Genomic DNA, 23,284 nt, shown 5'->3' on the forward strand with positions numbered 1-23,284 from the left:
GTGAACCCTCCTCCTACCTCATGCAAATCCCCAAATCCTCCTGACAGGACGTCTGCACTGTGTGCTGCCTGCTCTGGAGACCTAAATTCTCTGCTCGCTTTTCCTTGGACCCCCTCTGCCTGTCTCTGTTGACCCAGGGTCTTATCTTGTCCTCTGGAGGTATGCTAAGTGCTGTACCAGCCTGCCTGTTTGCCCGGCCTGTTTTCTCTCACTGCCAGTACCTCTTGGATTCCAATTCCAAACATGGTATCCCTCTGGGGTCACCCTTTCTTCCGGTGCCAAGAGAACATGCATTCCAAATGGAACACAAGTGTGTCTCTCCTGCCGGCTCTCACGCCTCATTCTGCTTGGGAACAGCAGAAAGCGGGATGCGGCTTTGCTGTCCCGGGCTGCCGAAGTTTCTGGTGTTGTGACCCTACCTTCTCTCAGGGCAATGTGTGTTTTTTGCTGAGAACTAAATATGAAGACTATCCTAAGAAAGCCGGAGCCAAAGAAGTTTACTGGAATGCTGCTGCAGAGAAGAGGAGAGCATTGCTGAGAGAGAGAGAGGGAGAGAGAGAAGGAAAGAGGGGGGGGGGGGAGAAGAAAAAGAAGAAAAAAAATCCCAAACAACAATCCTAGATTTTCGATCTTCTGCGAAGTGTGCTATGTTCTGGCATTCTTTCTCAGAGCCACCAGAAGCATTTCTGCCAGCAAAGGTAGAGTCGGTGGTGAGAAGCCACCTGGGAGTACAGATTGATTGATTTTTTTTTTCCCCTCGCTTTCCTTAGTGGAGAGGCCTGGAAGGGCTTGAGAGCCCCGAAGATGAGCACCAATGGCAGCACGCTGGGTCAGCTCCTCTGGCAGAGGCCCATGTGCAGTAGCTGGGAGCAGAATACGGAAGGGTCTGTCTACCACCTGGCCAACTGCTTCTTGCTCATGGGCTTTATGGCAGGCAGCGGGGTGTATGGATGCTTCTATCTTTTCGGCATCCTGGGCCCAGGCTACCTCTGCTATGGGCTGTGGGGTTGGTTTGATGCCTGCGGACTAGACATCATCCTTTGGAACTTCCTGTTGACTGTGGCTTGCCTGCTTCAGCTGGCATATCTGGTATATCGCCTTCGGGTGAATACCCTCCCTGAGGAGTTCAGCCTCCTCTACAGGACTCTGTGCCTGCCCCTGCAGGTGCCCCTGCAGGTCTACAAGGAAATTGTCCACTGCTGCCAGGAGCAGGTCTTGACACTGGCCACAGAGCAGACCTATGCCGTGGAGGGGGAGACACCCATCAACCGCTTGTCCCTGCTCCTCTCTGGCCGGTAAGCGATTCTGTGTTGTCAAGGCCTGGAATTCCCCCAGCCCACACTTCCCACCTCCTAATGTCCCTTTCCATTTCGTGTGCCCCTTCATCGAGGGAAGGATGTGGCAAGGCAAACAAACCCAAATAGATTTTTCTAGGAGTGACTTTGCTTCCTCTTTCTTGACACTTTCCAAGAGGAAACTAGATCATGGGACATCTTTCCGGCGATCAAGGGGGACTGTGTTCACTTGCTGCTGCCAAGTCTGGTGAGGCCAGACCCGAAACATGCCCCCCCCCCCCCCCCCCCCCTCTCTCCTCTCTCTCTCTCTCTCTCTCTCTCTCTCTCTCTCTCTCTCTCTCTCTCTCACACACACACACACACACACACACACACACACAGTTATATACATATACCCTAATATGTAAAGCCTATACTTGCAGCAACCTCTCTATGAGCTTTAGAAAGTTGGTCATTTCGATAAGATTGATTTGTTCCTTCCATATGCATTTAACATTTGCTAAGCACCAACCTTGTTCAGGAAATAAACCCAGAAACAGGTGGTTTCCAGTGACTTCTGTCCTGCTAGGGTATCAAGGAAACACCCCAAGGTATTTGAGATATCCTATACAAGCTTTGGCGTATAGTCCATGTACTGACAGCTACAGAGAGGAAATGGCGCTGTCTTATTCCCAGTACGATTGTTCTATCGAGAGTCTATACTGTAATCCGAGGGCCCCACATGACAGAAGAGTAGTGACGCCCACAGATGTCTCACTGGGGATTTAGTGGAGACATGTGCCTCAGAGGAAGAATGATAATTGGACATTGGCTTTAGGATCAGAATGTGTCCACTCGGCCTCCATGGCAACAGTGGTCATTGATGTTTAATGAGAAAACACCATGAGCTCCGTGTGTCATACTTTAAAGCCTTTGTGCATTCTTTGAAATGTTGCCTCATAGCACTTGTTCATAGACAGCCCCTTCTGTCACCTTGCTGGAGATCTATGGTGCCTTAAATAGACGACGATCAGAGCATTCTGGAAAGGGGAGGGAAGAGGGAAATGGACGGAGGAGGGGAAAGAGGGGAAAGAAGGTGAGATGGAGGGAGGAGAGGAAAGCAAAGTAAGATGGCCGACCACACAGGGGGAAAGAGGCTTCTGACGATGGTGGACAGCTACTGTCAAAGTCATAACACGAACTATGTCTGCATTTATAGGACCCAGTGTGTTCTGTCGACTTTGACTTTCTGTTGGACTCAGAAGACATGGGTTGATTGAGTTACGAAAGAGCTTTTATGGGGAGACCCCCGTGTATGCGTGACATGACAGTATGAGCCAATGCCACGACCTGTAGACAAGTGTGCACTGGGACTGTTGTCTGGTGTTCACCACCAGCTCCGTGCTTGTAGGACAAGCCATGAATGGAGGGCACTTGCCCATTCATGAGGGCCCATGCTGTTTGTTCCTCATGGCTCCTCTGTTTTGTAGAAGGGACTGGGCTAGTCAAGGACGGCCTCTCCTCAGCCTGATGTTCATTTAGCAGAAGCACACGGTTATCATATGGCTCTGATGTCTCGTATATGGCAGGTTTACAGATTGTCTAAGCCTGTGACCCTGAGAAGGGGAAACAAGGCTTGCCTTCCTACATAGCTTTTCCTAGTATACTTCGAATCAACTTGCATCAGCAGTTAGAAACCAGGCCATTTCGATTTTTCTCTTGATTGTCAAGGTTTGGTGGAGTTACTGTTCTTTTGTGTGTGTATGTGTGTGTGTGTGTGTGTGTGTGTGTGTGTGTGTGTGTGTTTAAAGATTTATTCATTATACATATAGTGTTCTGCCTGCATGTATGCTTGTAGACCAGAGAAGGGCATCAGATCTCACTATGGATGGTTGTGAGCCACCATGTAGTTTCTGGGAGTTGAACTCACGACCTCTGGAAGAGCAGCCAGTGCTCTTAACCTCTGAGCCATCTCTCCAGCCCCCTTGTTACTGTTCTTTTTAACTCTGTTATCATTGTTCTCCTGTCTCAGCTTTGCTGAATGGACAAGAGGAAAAAGGCTTCTAGCCAATGACTGGGCTCTGATTTAAGATCGAATGGCTGCGTCTGGATTAGCGTAATGGTGAACATCTCCTTCGGTTCTAGGAAATGCAGGCCTCCTATGCAGACCTCCCTTGTCCTATGGGAGCGTCATCTGGATGGAGCCCTTTGCTCAAACCCCAGAAGCTTTCTCACTTGGTTTTGACCAGGGCAGCCATGCCTTCCAACATTCAGAGAGCAAAATGACTTCCTCAAAGACTGTCACCCTGATAAACTATACACACTCTTTCAGTTTCATAGACAACGAGCTGAACCAACTCCTGCATGTGCAGCCTTCTGAACAGGTGACTGACTGCCTGAGCTATTACAATACAAGGAAATGACCTGCCACCTATGTGATCAAAGACACCAGTGCTAAAGGATACAGTACAACCATTAAAAACCACCTCAGTGTGCCTTGCGGCTGGTTCTACATTAGACAGACAGTGCTGTGTCTTGGTGACATGCTTTGGGAACCAGCTTCCTTACCTGAAGAGACGATGAGGAGAAAGGATACATACCTCAGGCATCCTTCTCTCTTGATGTCTTCTCCTTGGAGATGCTTTTCCTTGAGATTTTATTCTCTTCAGAAATGCGCACGCACGGGCACACACACACCCCCCCCACACACATACATCTTTGTTCATCCAGTCATTGTTTCTTTCTTATTTCTTTCCCTCCCTCCTTCCTTCTATTTTTCCCTCCCTTCTTCACACATTTCTTAAGAGTAGTAAGACTCAGGATCCAGATGTGACAAGCATTGTCTTGAACTCATGGAGCTTAAGCCAATAATTATTATGTGCCACAATGATTAATCACGGACATGGCATTCCCAAGGAGAGATACTAAATGTAATGAGAGCATGTAAGTTGTGGATCTTCCTATTGGGGAGGTCAGACAGACTCCTGCAGGGAGTCAGCCCAGCCATGAGGGAACCCGGTCTAGCTGAAGGCAGCATGTGTGAAGGTCCGGAGGTAGAACGTGGTACTCTATTTACTCTTACATTATCCAGGCAGTCTGTATGTCCCCTAGTCTTGCAGTGAGTGTTTCTGCCATGAGAGGCTTTCTTCTTTGAGTGATGGTTTAACACTTAATGACTAGTAGCAGTCTTCGGTCACTTGCACGCTCACACAAATATCTAGGCATTCATTGAGAGGAGACTCACGGGTGCTCATATCCCATTGGCCAGGACTTAACCCCTTGGGTGGATCTAGCAGCAAAGGATATACGTAGGCATAGTCTCTAGCTGTGCAGCCACATATCCGGCTGAAACTCTAGCCGCATGGAGGAGGAGAAGCAGAAGGTGTTTAGGAATAGGCTCTCTTGGGCTGGAGAGATGGCTCAGAGGTTTAGAGCACTGGCTCTTCTTCCTGTGGTCCTGAGTTCAATTCCTAGCAACCACATGGTCTACACGCAGGCAGAACATTGTATACATAATAAATTTAAAAAAAAAAAAAAAGAAAAGAAAAGAAAAGAATAGGCTCTCTCATTCCATTTCCTAGATCTCTCTTACCTGCTCATCAGTAGCCCGTTTATCCTTCAAAGCTCACACGGAATGTCATCTTTGAGATGTCTGTTCCCTGCAAAGAACCAGGCTTTTCCATCCCCCACTTCTGTGAGCCTGCTCTACCCCAGTACTCAGGACACTGATTTGCAGCCAGATATGTATGTGCCCGAGTCTTCCTTTCAGCTGTGAACCTCTCAAAGGCAAGGGCCAGACTTTTCCCACCTCTATAGCCCCCAGTGTTCAGGAGCACGGGAGGCTCTGTGAATACTGGTGTAGTTAGGAAAAGCTCCAGAGTGACAGAAGGCCAGCTCCTTCCAAGTGGGCATATGTGCCACTGAGGTATGCTTGTCTGTTTCCTTCTTTGCCTGATGTAACTCGCTTTAAAAGAGAAGGCGAGCCAGGCGGTGGTGGAGCACACTTTTAATCCCAGCACTCAGGTGGAAGAGGCAAGTGGATCTCTGTGAGTTGGAGGCCAGCCTGGGCTACCAAGTGAGTTCCAGGAAAGGTGCACAGCTACACAGAGGAACCCCCCCCCCAAAAAAAAAAGAGAGAAAGAGAAAGTGGATGTGAAAGCCTGGGTTTTCTGGGGAATGGAGGAAAAGGCCCTTCATGGGTCTCGATCTATGTCTAGATGCTACATCACATCCCCAAACTACTCACTTTATCCAGGCGTCCTGCTTACAGACAGATCCCTTCTTGACAGGGGCAAAGCCATAAGGCTAGAGTGATGGCAAGTAGCATTAGTGGGGTTGCTTTCCCTGAGCTGTAAAACAAGCCTGGGGCCGTAAGAAAGGCCAGAGCAGTTGCTTAACTCATCGGTAGCGTGGAGTAATTATATCCATAAAATGAAAAAAAAAAATTTTTTTTTAATTAGAAATCTTGGCTGCAGCCCCAGAAACCCACTCTATTTAGTTGATGTGGGGAAAGGCCCTTTAGAAAAAGAAAAAAAAAGATCTCTTTCCAAACTTAAAGAAAGGCATGCAGTGTGGCCTCAGGCTGGAATAACATAAAATCATGTCTATCGGGTCCTCTATATGACTTTAGCTTCCCCTTCCCTGGGGCCCACTGGGACACATCCCTTTGAAAAGTCTGAATTCTGTTCTGAGAGATGAGGTTTTGGTTCCTGGAGTGTGTTAATTTATCCAATGTCTGATGTTGTCTCTGTTGGAAGCAAGTCACAGCGACTTCGTTCCAGTCTCAAAGTCTCACAGATGCAGGTGGTTATGGTGCTGGGCTAGGTGTGCATCCCAGGACCGTCCACTGAATGAGGTATCTGGGACCTCATTTCCATATGGTTGCTGAGGGTAGAGAAGGGGTGTCCACCACCACCTACCCCAAAACTCCTAAACATGACATCATGGTGAGAACGTAGAATCTCAATGTTGTTGCCTGGTAACCGTATGACCTTAAGTTTCCCAACCATCTGTTTCCTTGGCTGTGAAACAAAGAAAGAGAGAGAGAGAGAGAGAGAGAGAGAGAGAGGGAGGGAGGGAGGAAGGAAGGAAGGAAGGAAGGAAGGAAGGAAGGAAGCAAGGAAGGAAAAAAACAAAACCAGTCTACCTTGCATTGCCTTGATGACTAAAATGGGCAGGTGCATGCGGAGCATCCATTTGTCTTTCCCACACCGAGTCTTCTTCCCCCTGCAAACATCCGCTGTCCTCAGTACTGCTGCTCCTGTAGCCTGCCGGGAGGATGGTAGAAAGCACCTTCCACAGCAGTGGTGACAGTCTACATCCGTGCTGTACAATATGGCAGCCACAGACTGCACACAGCTACGGACCGAAGCACTTGGGGTGGGATCAGTGTGACTGAGGAACTGGACTGTTAACTACACTGAATTTCAGTGAGTGTAAATCTTAATTGGAATAGCCGCACGTGGTGAGTGGACAGCAGAGCCCCAGCATTGCGGTCTGGATGCATAGTGGAATCACGGGGGAGAGTCTCTTTCCTTTTCTTTTTTTAGATAGAACTCTTTTCATTGATTCTTTGGAAATTGCACATGCACCCCATCCCACCCGTATCCCAGTTCCTCCATATCCGCCCTTCACCCTTAGAGCATTCCCCACCAAAGGAAATTTAAAAAAGAAATAAAGAGAAAATAAAACAAACAAAAAAAGAACACAAAACAAAGCAAAACAAACAAACCACTCCACTCCCCCCCTCCCCCGTTTTCCTACCTGACTGGGGAGATTCTTAAACTACCAGTGTTCAGATCTCACCCTAGTGGTGTTTCTTATTGCTTTGGAATAAGGTCCATGCCTAAGGCAGTTTTCAGGAGTTTCTCTCCCTCCCTCCCTCCCTCCCTCCCTCCCTCCCTTCCTTCCTTCCTTCCTTCCTTCCCGAGAGCTTGGTTTCCATCTTTAACCGGGTCACATCCACTTCGGCCTCTCCACGCTTTAGCTGGGTATTGCAGCAGGAGGATTTGAGCTAATCAGCAATGAGTGACCTCCAGCACAGGGCACCCGAGCAGCCATTATCCTTTTCCATCCAGTGTCTTCTTTCCTCTTGTCAGGGTTCGAGTGAGCCAGGATGGGCAGTTTCTGCACTACATCTTTCCGTACCAGTTCCTGGACTCTCCCGAGTGGGAGTCATTGCAGCCTTCTGAGGAGGGGATCTTCCAGGTAATAAGGAGCCCCACGGCAGTGCCGCCCACCTCTCACTGGAAGCACCCAACATCGCTGCCTCCCTCGCTCACATCTGCCCTTTGACCATCACCAAACGTGATGCTAAGAGTGGGTGGGGTCATGATCTCTGCCTTCGGTGGGAGAAGCATGCCTGGGCTTCCGAGTCTGGGGAACAGGGAGGGGTCCCTGACAGGCAGTCATGTCACTCGTCACTCGTGTGCCTACAAACCTTCCAAAAGACTAATGCTTACAGGATTTAAAAAAAAAAAAAAAGAAAAAAGAAAAAAAAGCCCATCCTAACTAACTCTTAGCACTCGCTGGCTGCAGCTCCAGCCCTCCTGGGTGATGCTGCTCATTCCAGCTCTGCCGAACACCGGTCCCCCATCCCTTGACCCTGCTGTTGCCCCTCTATCTGAAATGCATTTTCCCCTCTAAACAAGCGCCATGCTCCCCCCTCCCCCGCCCCCCGGCACTCTTCTGAGGGCTGCTCCGGCTCACCTTCCTGCCCCTATGTCCCACAGCTTGCTTCAGCTCTTCCCTCTGTGCTGGCTCTGTGCACATTGCTCACTATTCTACTGACGTGAAGACATCTCCATCTCTCTGTCTCTGTCTCTGTCCCTGTCTCTATCTCCGCACTCCAAAATACAGTCCCAAGAACACAGTTTCTACCGAACTGGTTGCCCATGAGCAGTTGGTGGCCTGGAAGACTTGATGGGTCACTCACACCCATGGGACCACGGGGAACCTGGCCACTTCGCCCCTGCTGACCTCTCTGCAGCCCTTCACATGTGTGCTTCTGGACGGCCGGTGGCTAGAAGGTGGCATGCGCTGCATATTGTATTGTCTTGCTGATTCACACAGCTTGCTAGATTGGCTATTACTCTTAACAGATAAAGCATCTCAGGTTCCAAAGCATCATGCACTCAGCCAAAAAGTGGCAAGGCCAAGGAGCCTGCATTTACTGCCTTTTTTTTTTCTTTAAGAAATGAAAGGATGGTTGGGGATTTAGTTTAGCAAGTGTGAGGCCCTGGGTTCGATCCACAGCTTTAAAAAAAAGGAAATGAAAGGACTTTATAAGAGTCGTTCATTCAACCCCCTTAGGGACCCTGCTAGACAGTTTGCTGATCTTTGGTTCTGTGTGTCTTCTATGATGTCTACCAGAGTCTTCTAGCCAGCATATGAGCTAACCCCAGAACAGATGCTTGTCAGGCAATGCCACTGTCTGGGCTGGCTTCTGTCCCAATCCTGGCTCTTAGCTCTGTGGTGATATTGTCAAAGAGGCAGTTTTGCTACCATTGACAGGACCACTAGCCACTGACCCCCTCCAGTCACATAACCTCTGTCCCGTCCCCACCCTCTCTGCCTCGCCCAGAGGCATTCTCTGGGAACTCCCTCAGACCAGGAGAAAGGCCAGAAGAGCTGGGTGGCTGGAGCCAGCCAGGCCGGGCTACAGCACTGACAGGGAGGAGCAGGTGGGTCATGCTCCAAAGGGAAGGCTGTCACCCCAGATGGCCTCTCGGCCTGGAACGTAAGCATGCTCCTCTTCCTCCTTTTATATCTCATGTGTGTGCCTCATTTAGAAGCAATGAGATCCACACCCTTGCTGTTGGCTGTGTAAAGCCCCATTTCCTCTTTGCAGGTATCAAATGTTCTTGTGTTATAGTTCATCTTGATCTTGCCTCTTGCATAGCTTTGTTGATTGGAAGAGCCTGAATCGCCATTCATAACACATTGAACAGAAATGTCCGCCTCTCAACACTTCAGTTACCCCAGCTCTGCTGGCTGGTGGCACTGTGACGCTTTCATTATTCATCCAGAGCCGAGCAGAGGCACATCCCACGGAATTTACCATTAGCCTCCAACCTGCGCCCCGTTTTACGGGACTCGTGTCCTGTTTACATAAGTTCTCACGAAGAAAAAGCTTGGAACTTATCAAAATTTTATTACAGACAGTCTAGATGCTGGTGAGGGGCATGTGCAATAGGTAAATGCTGGCTATGCAAGCATGAGGGATGACTTAAGATCACCAGCACCCAACAAAAAGCAGGGCATGGTGACACGTGCCTGTAACCCCAGCACCAGGTGAGGCAGAGACAGGCAGATCTAGGAGGGGCCAAGCGCTTACTGGCCAGCCAGTCTAGTTGAATGTCAAGTGATGGGTTTAGTCTCAAAAAATAAGGTGTAAAGCAATTGAGAAAGGTACCTGAAGTCAACTTCTGCCTCCACATGTACATGCACAGGCCAGCACACCCACATACATATATGCATACATGCCCACACATACCCCCCAACACATACACCCAATACCCCCAGCACACACACACACACACACACACACACACACACACACACACACACACACAAGAAAGTAGACTTCTAGAGCACCTTCAGGGAAGGACTTTTTTTTTTTTTTTTTGAGACAGGGTTTTTCTGTAGCTTTGGAGCCCATCCTGGACTAGCTCTGTAGACCAGGCTGGCCTCGAACTCACAGAGATCCACCTGCCTCTGCCTCCCGAGTGCTGGGATTACAGGCATGTGCCACCACTGCCCAGCCGGGAAGGCCCGGCTTTTTAGTCCTTAGTTGTGTGTATGTGGTAGTGGTAGTATATGCACCTAGGTGCAGTGCCCTGGGAGGCCAGAAGAGGGCATCAGCCAAAATTATAGGCTCTCGCGAGTGGCCTGACATGGGTGCTGGGAACCGAACCCAGTTTCTCTGGAAGAGCAGGAAGTGTTCTTAACTATTGAGCCATCTCTCAAGACTCCAAGGAAGGACATTATAAGACATGAGAAAATGACGCTAGGTTGTTTGACAATGTACAAGACTGTTAGTCTTCATTCATCGTGTGTTCCCTTCAGAGATGCCCCTGGAGAACTTAGTATATGTCAGGCACTGCTAAAAGAGTTTGGAATACATCAATGAACAGCACAGATCCTGCCCTTATTTAAGTTACATTCCAGCAGGAGAGACAAAAATAAACCCCAGATATAACAAACAGATGAATGTGCCGGAAAATACTAGCCGCTAATTAAAAGAACAACAGAGAACACAGTGTAAGGTTGCGGTTTAAATACGGTGCTCATGGGTGTCCTTGTTAAACGAGTGACAGCCGAGAAGGGCTTGAGAGGGGACAGTGTGCACTCTGGTCATCTGTGAGGCAAGTGCTGGAGTCCCGAGGGAGAGCTGCAGGTTTCAGGCACAGAAAGGGGAGCACCTAGAAGTGGGATGCATCTAGCAGAAGAGGAGGCTGCAGAGGTGTCGTTGGAACCAGATTACATAAGGGCCAGAGCATGTATTTTCTAGATGGAGCCCAAAGGGTTTTCTAACAAGCTTAATCAATGAAGAAGGAGGCTGCTGACCTGAGCACCGAGAAGGATGGGGTGGCTGCAGGAGAAGCTTTCCAGAGAGGAAGAAGTGCATTTTGGGATGTGTTCAGTTTGCTTCATCTTGAACAGTGGGGATGTTGCAAAGGCAGTTGGAATAGTCCAGTCTGGAACCCAGGAATGAGGTCTGGGCTTGAGAGATGAATTTGGGAATGGGTTTTATGCAGATAACTCTAGAAGCCATTGGATGGGCTAGCCTTGCCTAGTGAATAAGAGGATAGAGACGTGGTCCAGAACCTGGCCTCCTCTGTTACAGTTAGGGAGAAAAAGAAGAACCAGAACTGAACCTTGAAAAGAAGTCAGGAGGTTGCCCCAGGCGTGTTTGACACCCTGAGAAACCCAGGAAGTTAGTGTGCCCAAGAGAGGTGACCCAGCAGAGTGCAGCTGACCTGTGGAAGCAGCAACTGGGAGGCCACCAGGGGTCTTGATTGACAGGAACAATGATTGACAGCCTTATTTGCCCAAGAGCAAGCCAGAAGAAAGGAGACAGCAAGTAGAGACAGGTTTCTGTGGAGTTTGCTAAAACGTGTGAAAGTAGGACAAAGAAAAGGCATTTAATATTTTATTTCATTTTTTTTTTTTTTTTAATGGAAGCAGTAAGAGCCTACACCGGGGAAAGCCCATAGTCACTGTGTCTGATCTTACAGACATTGGCATCATCCAAGTCGGGACACTGGCAGACGTTTATCTGCTCTGCGGCTGGCACCAGGTTCTTGTCTGGGACTTTCTGCCAAGGCAGAGGCTATGACTGAGCATGACAACCACACGTTCAGCTGTTGGTAAGGGACAGATTGTGAGCGTTCTATTCAGAATTCTTAGAGGCGACGTGCCCGGACACCATATTAATTTAAAGGATGTGACCCAGCTAGTGAGGGGGGAAAGCTGAAACCAGCAACAGCCGCTGGCCTTGATGACTAATTTAGGACCTTGGTCTAACAGTTAGTTGAGGTAGGCAGCTGTGGGGAGTAGAAGCAGGAGATGGTACATCGGACACTGAGGAAGAGGAAAGGGGGGTGATGGGATGTAAAGTAGGCAATGCCAGATTTTGTAAGTTGTGTCTTTTTAAAAGACTTATTTTTTTATTTTTATTTTTTAAAATTATTTATTTATTTATTTGTTTGTTTGTTTATTTTTGAGATGAGGACTGAACCCAGGGCCTTGTGCTTGCTAGGCAAGCGCTCTACCACTGAGCTAAGTCCCCAACCCCGATTTATTTTATTTTTAATCATGTGTGTATGGAGGGGTATGCGCCTATGAGTGCAGGCCCCTGCAGAGGCCAGAGGCTTTAGGTCCATTGGAGCTGAAGTTATAGGCAGTTGTGAACTGCCCCAAAGTGGGTGCTGGGAATCGAACTCAGGTCCTCTGCAAGAACATCCAGTGCTGTTAACCTGCTCAGCTATCTTTCTGGCCCCAAATAACAAAAAAATTTGAGGATGCTTCAAAAGCCACCAACTGTATTTCATAATCAGTATAAAGCACCCAACATGGTGCCTGGCATATAGTCACAGCTCAGTAAAGGTTAGTAGCCTTGATGTCCATCTTCTCCACTCACACCCTAACCCTGCCAGCAAAAGGATTGCGTCAGCCAGATCTTAGCAAATTGTCTAAGTCTATTCCCTTTCCTATGCTATCCTTGCAATGATTCCATTTTAATCTTAGCCTGCATGCTGCTCATCTTTGGTTTTGGTTTTGAGACAGGAGCCCACTCTGTAGCTCAGGCTATCCTAGAACTCACTATGTAGCTCGAAAGTGGCTTCCAGTTCCTAGCCCACTGCCTGCACCTTCTGAGTACTGGGCTTTTAAAGCATGAGCCACCATGCCTAACTCATCATTTTAGCAAGGATTATGGAGGCCTACTGTGTGTCAAGAACATGTTGTTGTTTATTTCCTCTGCCTGCATAATCTAGTTTGCACCCTGGGCACAGTGAATATGCAGATATCCCTCGGCCCTTACATAAATAATTGAAGGAGGGGACCTGTTCCATTCTGCTCATGAGTTTCTTTTTCTATGCTTTTATTCCTCAATTCATGAGATCCTCTGGGTTTGTAAGCAAGTGAAGAGCCAATTCGGAGACTTGTACCCCAGTGCTCTGTCCATCTGATACATCCTGGTGTGCTAATTTGTAGCCTTTTCTCTCAATAACCCCACCCCCCAGCTCTTTTGGTGACTGTGTCCCAGTGCATGGCTGCCTCTCCTCTTAGTACTGGAAATTCAACCTAGGTCCTTACATACCCACGCTAGGCAAGTGCTCTACCTCTCTACCACTAAGTTATCTCCTTCCCAGACCTTGAGTTTCTCCTCCAAGGTGCCCCAAGCTGGCCTTGAACTTGCGTCCTCCCGCCTCAGCCTCCTAATTAGCTGGGATACAGGCGCAGGCCACCAAGCCTGGTTCTTACGTCTTTGTTCTTAAAGGTGGTTCATCTTTAGTTCGTTCTCTCTTCAGCCCTGGGATGCTGCCCTCCCTTTCTTAGCCTTCCAGTCAGAATCTTTTGCAGCTATTGTTACCAGCAGTGGAACCACAGAATGTAAGAACCTAGGAGAGGGCACGCCTATAATCCCAGCACTCGGGAGGCAGAGGCAGGCAGATCTCTGTGAGTTGGAGGCCAGCCTGGGCTACAGAGCGAGTTCCAGGACAGGTTCCAAAGCTACACAGAGAAACCCTGTCTTGGAAAACAACAACAACAACAACAAAAGAACCTAGGAAAGGAGATACACAGACTGAGGCTCCAGGAGGTCGTGGACAAGTGAGCAAGGGACTGTCCCCAGTTCCCGACACAGGAAATGCACATCACAATGCACACAAGAAGCCTGTTCCTGGATTTCTTCCCGGCTAGGCCGTAGAGAGCTGTCAAAATCAAAATACTTGTTTCTCTGCACTTTAAACCTCCCTCTGCTCCTAATCCCGTAGGTCACGCTGACTGCCGAGACCGAATGCAGCTACATTTCCTGGCCCCGGAAAAATCTCCACCTTCTTCTAAACAGAGAGCAATACATCTCCCGCCTCTTCGCAGCCCTGCTGGGCTATGACATCTCTGAGAAGCTCTACACCCTCAATGACAAGCTGTTTGCTAAGTTTGGGCTGCGCTTCGACATCCGCCTCCCCAGCCTCTACCACGTGCTGGGGGCCTCAGCCTCAGATGGAGGACCGGAGTCGGAGAAGGACGACGAAGAAGTCTTTGAGGCAGCTGTGTCCCCTGCTCAGGCCAGGCCCATCTGTATCCTGCCCACAGCCCCTTGTTCCCCACCTCCAGCTACCACCAACTTCCCTGTGCCTCTGTCTCAGGCCAGGATGTCCAGACCTGACAGCGGCACCCTGGGTGAGGATTCCACCAGTCTGGTGCTGGAGGATTTCGAAGAGGTGTCAGGATCAGAGTCGTTTATGGATTATAGGAGTGATGGGGAGTACATGAGGTGAGGGCAGAGCTAACATGGGCACACCACCAGCTAAGGATCCTGTGTAAGTATGCAGAGGGGAATGTGCCCGGTTCTGCCAGTGCTGGTTGTCTTGGCCTCTTACAGTGGAAGCATGGCTTCGGAGGAGTCTCTTTCAGAGGACCCGCTGCTGTAACCCAGACCTGTGCTCACAGCAGGTGCATGCCTGCATGAAGGATTTTCTAAACCTACTCACAGCTGTGGTTACATTTCAGAGAACGGACTGATTGACATTTAGAGCAGGCCGGAGGGCCACTAATTTTGGGGGTTGGGAGGGGCTAGATTTTGCTACTAGCTACTTAAAAGCTCTGCTGGGACTAAGGAGGTATTGTCTGTGGCATGTATTTCCAAGGGAAGAGAATGCTGGCGTTATTCTACTGATGGTCTCCCTGGTGGATAGATTAGTTCTGGGAAGCAGCCTTTCTTAAGACTTGATGGGACGGACTGTTAAAATCAAAGAGACTAGTGATGGCAGGCAAATAGTTCTGGAAAGCAAACGGCCCTGTCTTGCTTTCTCCCTGGCCAGTGGCAGACGGTCCGGTCACTCAGGCAGAGGCCTGGACACTGCTTCGATTTCAACATTACCGTGACAGGTGCAGGGCAGCCGGGCTTTTCCCAGCAGCCCACATGTGTGGGCAGTGGCCTGGGCCTGGACCTGGGTGGCCTCCCCATGCAGGCAGGATTTCCCTCCTGCCAGTGTGTACCTGGAAGACGGCTGTTTTCAGTAGTTCTGGGAAGTCACTGTCATGTTCCCCTGCTTGATCTTAGAATACTGTGACATTTTCCTCCGGGCTCTACCCAGTCTTGGTGGAGGCTTGGCTTTTCCTGAGGAAAACCCCTCCGTCCACAATCTGGAAGGCATTTTAAGTACCAGGGGCACCGCCAAAGGGACCTGTGGTTCTTTGGGAAGCACCGACAGATTTGAGGAACTAGCCCAGTGCGGAAGGCCTCTGAGGTGCACGGAGTGAATGAGTAGATGTGTATTTCCAAAACAATCCACGTAGCCGGTGAAAGAAGCAAGGGAGATGAAGGCCGTGAAGACAGACATTGGATGTAGAGATAGAGAACTTATCATCTTCCGTGGAGGAATTCCAAGGCGCTGAGCCCCACGATAGCCTAGTTTATTTTCCTGTTCACTGGCCGCCTCTCTGTCTTTCCACACCTCCATCTTCCTCCTTGCTGACCAGTGTGACCTGTGGGTTCTGGTGCTGTCCAGCCTGCCTCAGCACCTCTCCGGCTCACAGAGCTCTGACTTCTGCCTCCTTTCCATCCCTGACTCCTCCTCGTCCTTATGTCTCAGTTGGTGGCTCTAAGTGTCCCTCTTCCTCCCCACCTGCCCTGGACTTCTCCAATGTTAGTTTTAGCTCTGTTACCCCCTCCACCCACCTTTGCCCAGTCTCTGGCTTGGCTCTCTCTTCTCTTCCCTAAGCACCCTTGTGTCTCCATTTTGCTAATTCTGAACTCTAACTCCTCCAAGGCCAGTATTTCTCTGAGGATAAAGAAAACCACTCAAATGAAGGTCCCCAAGGCCCTGACTTTAAGGATCTTTCCCAAACGTCAGAAAACAGGCAGCATAGTAAATAAGAAGGAGACTAGAACGTTTGAGTCTGGCTCCTCAGCGAAGGAAATCAGGACAGAGTATACTTCATGTGAGCGTTAGAAACCGCCTCAGCAGGAGTAATCTGAGGCATCCTTTTCCCGGAGCCTAACTCACTTTGGAAAATCAAGAGATGTCTTGGGGTTCTTGCAGGACCTCTTCATACAGTGTGTGATTCGCACTCAGGAGCAATCCATTGCTCACACCAAGCTGAAATCCGTCTAACTTTCAGGCTTGAACTCATCTTGTCCCCTCCGAGAATGATTCCAAATTGTCCTTAAGATCTTTCCCAGAACCACTGTTTGCCCCCATCCTCCTGTGTTTCCCTCTGTTATTTAAAGCAGCAGAGAGGAAGGAAACCCCAGGTGACTTCTACTTTCAAGCCACTGAATGTTCCGAAAGAGGTGAAGACATAGTCATAATCGGTCATATGTTAGACAGTTTCCATGTGTCTGCCTCTCCTTCCCTCCCTGTGACCTACCCTTTGCCATTCCCACAACTCGACAGAAACAGGACCCGGTGGAAGTGGTTTGGTTTCTGACAGCTGGCAGCGTCCTCTCCCAACCGAGGAGCAGCCTGGGAGGAGGCGGAGAGAGACCACGTCTAGCTCCCAAGCTTCAGAAGAACCGAGTGGTGCTGTACCCCATGCTGCCCCCACCCCGCCCCCCTGCCGTGTGTGTGTGTGTGTGTGTGTGTGTGTGTGTGTGTGTGTGTGTGTGTGTGTTCTGACAGAGACAGCTGTCACGCTGCCTTCAGACTCTTCCCTCAGAGGGAAAGCTGATGGCCTCCAGTGCAAGTGAACAGCTCCTGGGCAGACTCCTGGGCTAATTTTGCTCTTAGTAGGCTGGCAGGCTCTGCAGTCTCCTCCACCGTGGCTGATCTGCTGGCAGAGGCCCCCTGTGGGAGTCAGGTCCAGGGCAGCAGTCCCTCCCCGCAGGGTTCTCAGTTCATTCTTCCAGTTCTGCTCTGCAGGCCTCATCTTCCCACCCCTCTGTTTGTAGAAATGAAAGGCAGGGTCTTAGAAAGCCTGTTGAATTTCAGTGCGGGACTGGGGTTGTCTTTATCATCCATGAGCAGCACGTGGGAAGCAGTGTTTTCCTTAGAGCATCCCGGAAGTGTCGACAGAGAAGGATAGAACTGTAGACCAAGAGAACTTCAGACAGACAGTTTCAGAAGTGCTCCTCCCCCACCCATCCCAGAATGGAAGAACTGAAAAGCACAACTGCCCATGGCTAGGCATTGGGCATGGGGTCCACAGGGGAAATGGAAACCCAGCAAAGATCCTGTGGTACTGGGCAAAGCACTCTGGAGCCAGGTACTGATACCCTTTTTATGTTTCTCTCCACAGCTTCCAGAACTCCTCTCCAGAACTCTTGTCAGGTTATGTCCAGAGCACAGGCCCCTTTGGCTCCAACCCATACTCCTGAACTTTAAGGATCATAGAGCTGCTGTGTCAGTGGCCAGATGGCTCTCTTCCATGTTCCCTGAATGGTCACATCCCTCCTATCATCCATCTTAAAGATCTGGGGGCACGATGGGAGACGGACATGCCCTGCCGGCACCACAACTGCCCCAAGGGTGCCATGGAGAAACTTAGCTTCATCAACTTTACTCGTAGGAGGAAGGTCCAGAGGCATCAGGCCTGACTCCTTCTTTTATGGCTTGTAGGACCTTGGCTGGTTACACAGCCTCTGAGCCTGATCTGTCAAGTGGGGCCAGGAACTCACCTCACAGGGTTGTTGTGAGGAGCCAATGAGTTGATTGGATAGAGCACCCATGGTGTGGCATGGCCTTGGGCATGCACTCACTAAAAGCACCCCATGCCTCTCCCGATGTTGTGGCTTTAATTTGTCTGAAAGGATCCAGTGAATTTTCCGTGTGGTTATTTTTTTGTTCCCAAATAAGTTGTTTTTTTTTTAGCCGAGGATCGCCCAAATAAGTTTCTATTGGAATAGAAAATTTTTTAAGCCCTGATAATAATAATGCTTTGCTGAATCTATTCTACGTCGTTCTTCTTTTCAAAGTTCCTTGTATGTTCTGGTTACCTGATGCTGTGTCACAGCTATCCCTAATACAGTGACTCCAGACGGTTGTCATTATTTGTATTGCAGTGGGGACTAGCTTGGGCAGCTAGGCAGTGCTCACCTAGCTCCGTGCTATTTCTCATGCGGCTGCTCTCCGTACATGCTTGGAGCGGGAGGCATCTCAAAGGCCTCCTCAGTCAACCTGTCTGGGGTGAGACTAGAAAACTCATCAGGACTGATGGGCTGAGGAGCCTCGCCCCATCTCCAGTGGTGGGCTGTGGCTGACATGTAACTCTCTAGTATATGAATATACCACGATGCACTCATGCAGTCTACTCTTGGTATGCACGTGGATTATTTCCAGCTTGAAGTGATTAAAACGGTGTTCCTGTGGACATCCTTGTACAGATGTTTTGGGATGCATATATTTGCATTCCCTATACCTGGGAGTGGTACCCTCAAGGCACGACTCAGGCATTGAGTGTGTACACGGTCAACGACTGTGGATTCTGCCAAAAAGTTTTCCTCAATGGCTGTGCCAACGTGCATTCCTTTCAGCAGTGATTGAGAATCCCTCTCCAGTAGTTGTCATGATATTTTCCTCATCTTTGCCTTTTGGGCATGAATAGCAGCATTTCATTGTGGCTACAGTTTTAATTTTCCTGATGAATACTAATACCTTTTTTTTCTGCCCCCCCCCCTTTCTTGGCTAGCCTGGAGGCTAGCAAACTCCAGCTTTCTCCCACACCCCCGCCCCAACTTCCTCAAAGCTGAGGCTAACATGCTGGGACATGTGGCTTTGTTACATGACTGTTGGAATCCCAACTCCATTCTTCATGGTGTGAAACAGGTGCCCTTAACCATGGAGCCATCTCTCCAGCCCCCCCAATGCACCCCCCACCCCCACTATTATGAAGTGGCTAGTCTCGTCTCTTAGCTATTTCTCTATTTGCTTGTTTCTCTTTTCCTTACCAGTTTAGAGAAATATTTTAAATAGCCAGGTTAAAAATGTTCTGTTGGCTTTTATACATTTCCCCCCAAATACATACTGTTTCCTCTAACTGGTGCCTTTCGATGAGCAGAGGTTTGGTTTCCCTGTAGTCTTGGCTTTGCCCTTTTCCTGAGGCTAGGGCTTTCTGTGTCACGTGGAAGGATCTTGTGTCCCCCTGAAGATGGCCTCCGTCTCGACCTCCTAGATGTTTTACAGTTCATGGTGAGGCCTGGTGACAGCCTGTAATGGTTTTGAAGTATGGCATGAAGCAAGGCTTCGTTTGGGTGTCCGGTTGCCTGGGCAGTGGTTACCGCAATGGTTATTTTAACCCTAGTCCTCATCACCACCTTTGTCAGAAGCCAAATGTCCCCGTCCCCAAGGCTCTTTTTGGAGCTGTGCCATTGCTCTGTTTGCTTTTTGTACCAGCCCTGTGCTACATCCCGGCTCTCCTGTCTGTAGTTCTATCCATTAGTAACACCACCTTGTCGTTGTGATGTCGTGCTATAGGAAGGTTTGCTATCTGGGAATCCAACTGTTCCTCGGGTCTTGGTTGTTATAGGTCTTTCCCTTTACACATACATCTACACAAGCTTTACAACCGGCATGTCCGTTTTGAAGAACAAACAGATCATGTGTGACAAAGCATTATCTTTACGACACTGGGTTTTAAACCTGTGAACATGGTTTGGCATTTCATTTACATTGGTCTCCTTTGAATCATATTTTTTTTGTTGTTTTTGAAGTAGATGTCCTTGCATATTTTTATAGTTATTCGATGAATTTGATGTGATTATAAATACTATCGTTAAATACTTTTTACATTCTGATCATCCATGGCTGCTTACATAATACAACTAATTTTTGTGACTTCATCCTCCACCCAGTGATTATGATAAATACATGTATTGATTCTCATTATTAATCTATACGTTCTGCAGCATTTTCCAAAGATGAAATAGTGACAGTTTTATTTCTCCATTCCCAGCCCATACCTCCCCTTCTTCCTTCTCTTCCCTTTCTGGTACCTGTTGGTTAGGTAAGACCTTGTACAGAGACAGAATGCATGGCAGACTGTAGCTAGGTAGGACCTTCAGGACAGGGGCAGAGTGTACTGCAGACTGTTGGGTAGGTAGGACCTTCAGGACAACAGAAGGCATCTTCCTTTTACGCTTATCTAGAGGAAAATATTTTTGATATTTCGCCACTAGTCTAAGGGGTGCTGCAATTTTTGTTTTGTTTTGTTTTTGTTTTTTGTTTTTTGAGACAGGGTTTCTCTGTAGCTTTGGAGGCTGTGCTGGAACTCGATTTGTAGAACCAGGCTGGCCTCAAACTCACAGAGATCCACCTGCCTCTGCCTCCCGAATGCTGGGATTAAAGGCGTGCGCCACCACCACCTGGCTGCAATTTTTTTTTTTTTTTTTTACTTAAGAAAAAAGCAAAACAAAAACAGGGTCTCTCAGTGTTTTCAACTAGCAACCTTCCTGTCTCTGCCCCTGAGCATTGCTTCCACCAGCATGTACCGATGTATCGTGGCTTTTCTCTTTCAGATGAAAGTTCTCTATATTCCTATTTCTTTAAAACATGAATGACTGTTGATCATATCAGATGGTTTTCTTTGTCTTTTGTTGCTCTTGTTTTGTTTTGAGGATTTCATGTAGCCCAGGCTGGACTGAAACTTGCCATGTACCCAAAGACGGCCTTGAACTCCTGGTCCTCCTGGCTCCACTTCCCAAATGCTAGGATTATAGCAGTGTGCCACCACACCAGGCTTCTCCATTTATGGAGATTATTTTTCTCCTTTGTCCTGTTAACACCACAACTTCTACAAATAGAATACTTATTTTTTTTAAAAGCCAAGAAAAAAAACAAAGAACAAAACCCCCTCTGCATTCCTGGAATGAATCTATCTTATTCCTAAAATACACCCAGCTTTATGATAATATCATGTATTTCTGGATTTCGTTTGAGAACATGTTGTCAGGTTTGAAGATCAGAATCACACTCACTTTATAACACAAATTGGGATCTCCCTCTCCTCCCCTTTCCCTTTTCCCTTTCCATCCATTCTCTGGAAGAGATATTTAAATCAAGCATCATTTTTAGTCACACCCAGCTGCCTCCCGCTTTGCTCACTCTCTCCTCTTTGCTAATTTGTCCCTGCCCCAAACCTTGGGGACCTTCTGTCAGACTGCCAGTTCTGTCCCCAGACTCTACCCTCCTCTACGGTCAGCACTAACATGGAGCATTAGACTCCCTGTAATGTAAGGGGTAATGTCCCTCCTCGCCACAATCTCTTCCGCCCACAGCACAAGGCTCATTTGGATGTGTGGGAATCTGAATGCCTTTCACCATTGTGTGCAAGAGTCCAGTGAAACCACCAAGCTAGACCACTCCATGGGGGAGAGAGAAAGGTTTATTGTGGGTCAAACTGCCAAGGCTGTGGACAGGGGCAGGAAGAAGTAGAATGGCGGAAAAGCAAACGGATTTTACATGACAGTCATCAAGGTGGGAATCTTTGAGCTGAGATTGTTCAGACTGACTAGGAACTAGAGTCCCCTTGCTTAAGGTAGTTGGCCTTTGGGGACAGATTAAGGAATTAAGGGAGATCACTGATAAACAGAAATATGCCGGATGAGATCGGATTTTCTGGTAAACAGAAACCCGACTTTAGGCTCTGTTTACCCGATAACAATCCTTGTGTTTACCCAGCCAAAGTCCTTCTGTTTAGGACATTGTCACCAGCACTACCATTTTGGGGAACCCGATTTGGACCTGACAGCGGTAGGTCATCATTCTCCGGCTCAAAATTTCAAATGATTCTCTATTCCACTTGAATAAAATCTGAACCTCTTACTGTATGACATTGGCATAAGGTTTATTTACTGAGGGGCCCTGTGACTGATAGGGGCATCTGTCTGTCTTGCTGCAGTTCAGTGATTCAATTGATTTTGATCATTGGGTGCTGTCATCTTTCCTCTGCTTTGACCTGGGAGCACTCACAACCACTCATTGATTAGATTTTGTCACACTGACCCAGTTAACGTCAGCTTTGACTTCTGTCTTAGTTAGGGTTTCTATTGCTGTGAGGAGACACTATGACCATGGCAATGTTTATAAAGGAAAACATTTAACTGGGGCTGGCTTACAGTTTCCAAGGTTTAGTCCACTGTTGTCATGGTGAGAAGCATGGCAGCGTGCAGGCAGACCTGGTGCTAGAGAAGGAGCTGAGAGTTCTAGACCTTGATCCACAGGCAGCAGAAGGAGACTATGTGCCATGCATGGGCATGGCTTGAGCATATGAGACCTCAAAGCCCACCACCCACACAGTGACACACTTCTTCCAACAAGGCCACACCTACTCCAACAAGGCCACACCTCCTAATAGTGCCACTCCCTATGGGCCAAGCATTCCAATAAGTGAGTCTATGGGGCCATACCTATTCAAACCACCACAGCTCTGTTGATCAAAGGGGCAGGCAGAGACTAAGGAGAAGCAAATGGATTGCTAGGCAATTTCTACTCTTCAGTCTTTCCTGTCTGTCCTCCCCCACCCCGCTTCTCCCCGACCCCATCCACACTCCAGCATGTGCTCATCTGCACTCCTGGTGTTCCAGCCACAGCAACCTTGTATTTTGGGTCTTTGCAGTTGTTCACTTTTCTGAATGTTTCCACCCATTCCTTCTCTTGGCTAGCTTCTTCTCATCTGAGCCTCACAGCAGACGTCACCAGCCCAGCCAAGAAGCCTATCTTATCTCCACACCATCCCGTGTCCTCTTACCCTACTTAAATGTCAGGGGTCATGTTTTCTCTCCTCTCCCCCTCTAAGGTTTCAATATTATGCTTGATAGAACTTAGGTGCCCCATACAGCTCTGGTGTTATTTTTTTTTTTCCTGAAATAAGATTGTATATGTATTGTGTCTCTTTCATATACATTTGATGATTTTTTTAAAAAGGCCCCTGTTAATCTTCAGAGGTTCTTATCAACTCTTGATGACCTTCTCTGTGTTCTGGACACACTGGCTTGCCTACACAAAGCCCAGGGATGGAAGGATGAGTGAGGATGTCGGCCAGTGTTTCACTTCCAGAGGGTACTGTGTCCATACACAGAGCTGTCTCCCCTTCAGAAATTTACCTAGAAGCTGTGAGACTTCACTTTTGGTATACTCCTCCAACGTGATCCTTCCCCAGAGTACAGTTGACCACGGTCACATGTTTACTTTGGACGGGGAAGCCCAGGACATACTCACTCCACAAATCTGATTCACACAGCCTAGAAACTGAATCTTTGCTCAGATGCCGGAAGCAGCCCTCTGCTGGCCCACTGCCTGAATCCAATCCACTACTCAAGATCCCTCCATTCCCACTCAGCCCTG

General features: G+C 48.4%; 1 protein-coding gene across 1 annotated transcript; it reads left to right on the plus strand.

Annotated features, from left to right (window-relative positions):
* Positions 1–804: 804 nt before the first annotated feature.
* On the plus strand, positions 805–20,167 carry Popdc2 (popeye domain containing 2). Its single transcript, XM_036203771.1, has 4 exons — positions 805–1,295; positions 7,373–7,481; positions 13,775–14,183; positions 17,244–20,167. The coding sequence occupies exons 1-4, from the start codon at positions 805–807 to the stop codon at positions 17,327–17,329; spliced, it is 1,095 nt and encodes a 364-aa protein (XP_036059664.1). The 3' UTR covers positions 17,330–20,167.
* Positions 20,168–23,284: the final 3,117 nt, after the last annotated feature.

This window comes from Onychomys torridus, chromosome 12, assembly GCF_903995425.1.
Source record: "Onychomys torridus chromosome 12, mOncTor1.1, whole genome shotgun sequence".
In the NCBI taxonomy this organism is placed as follows: Eukaryota; Metazoa; Chordata; class Mammalia; order Rodentia; family Cricetidae; genus Onychomys; species Onychomys torridus.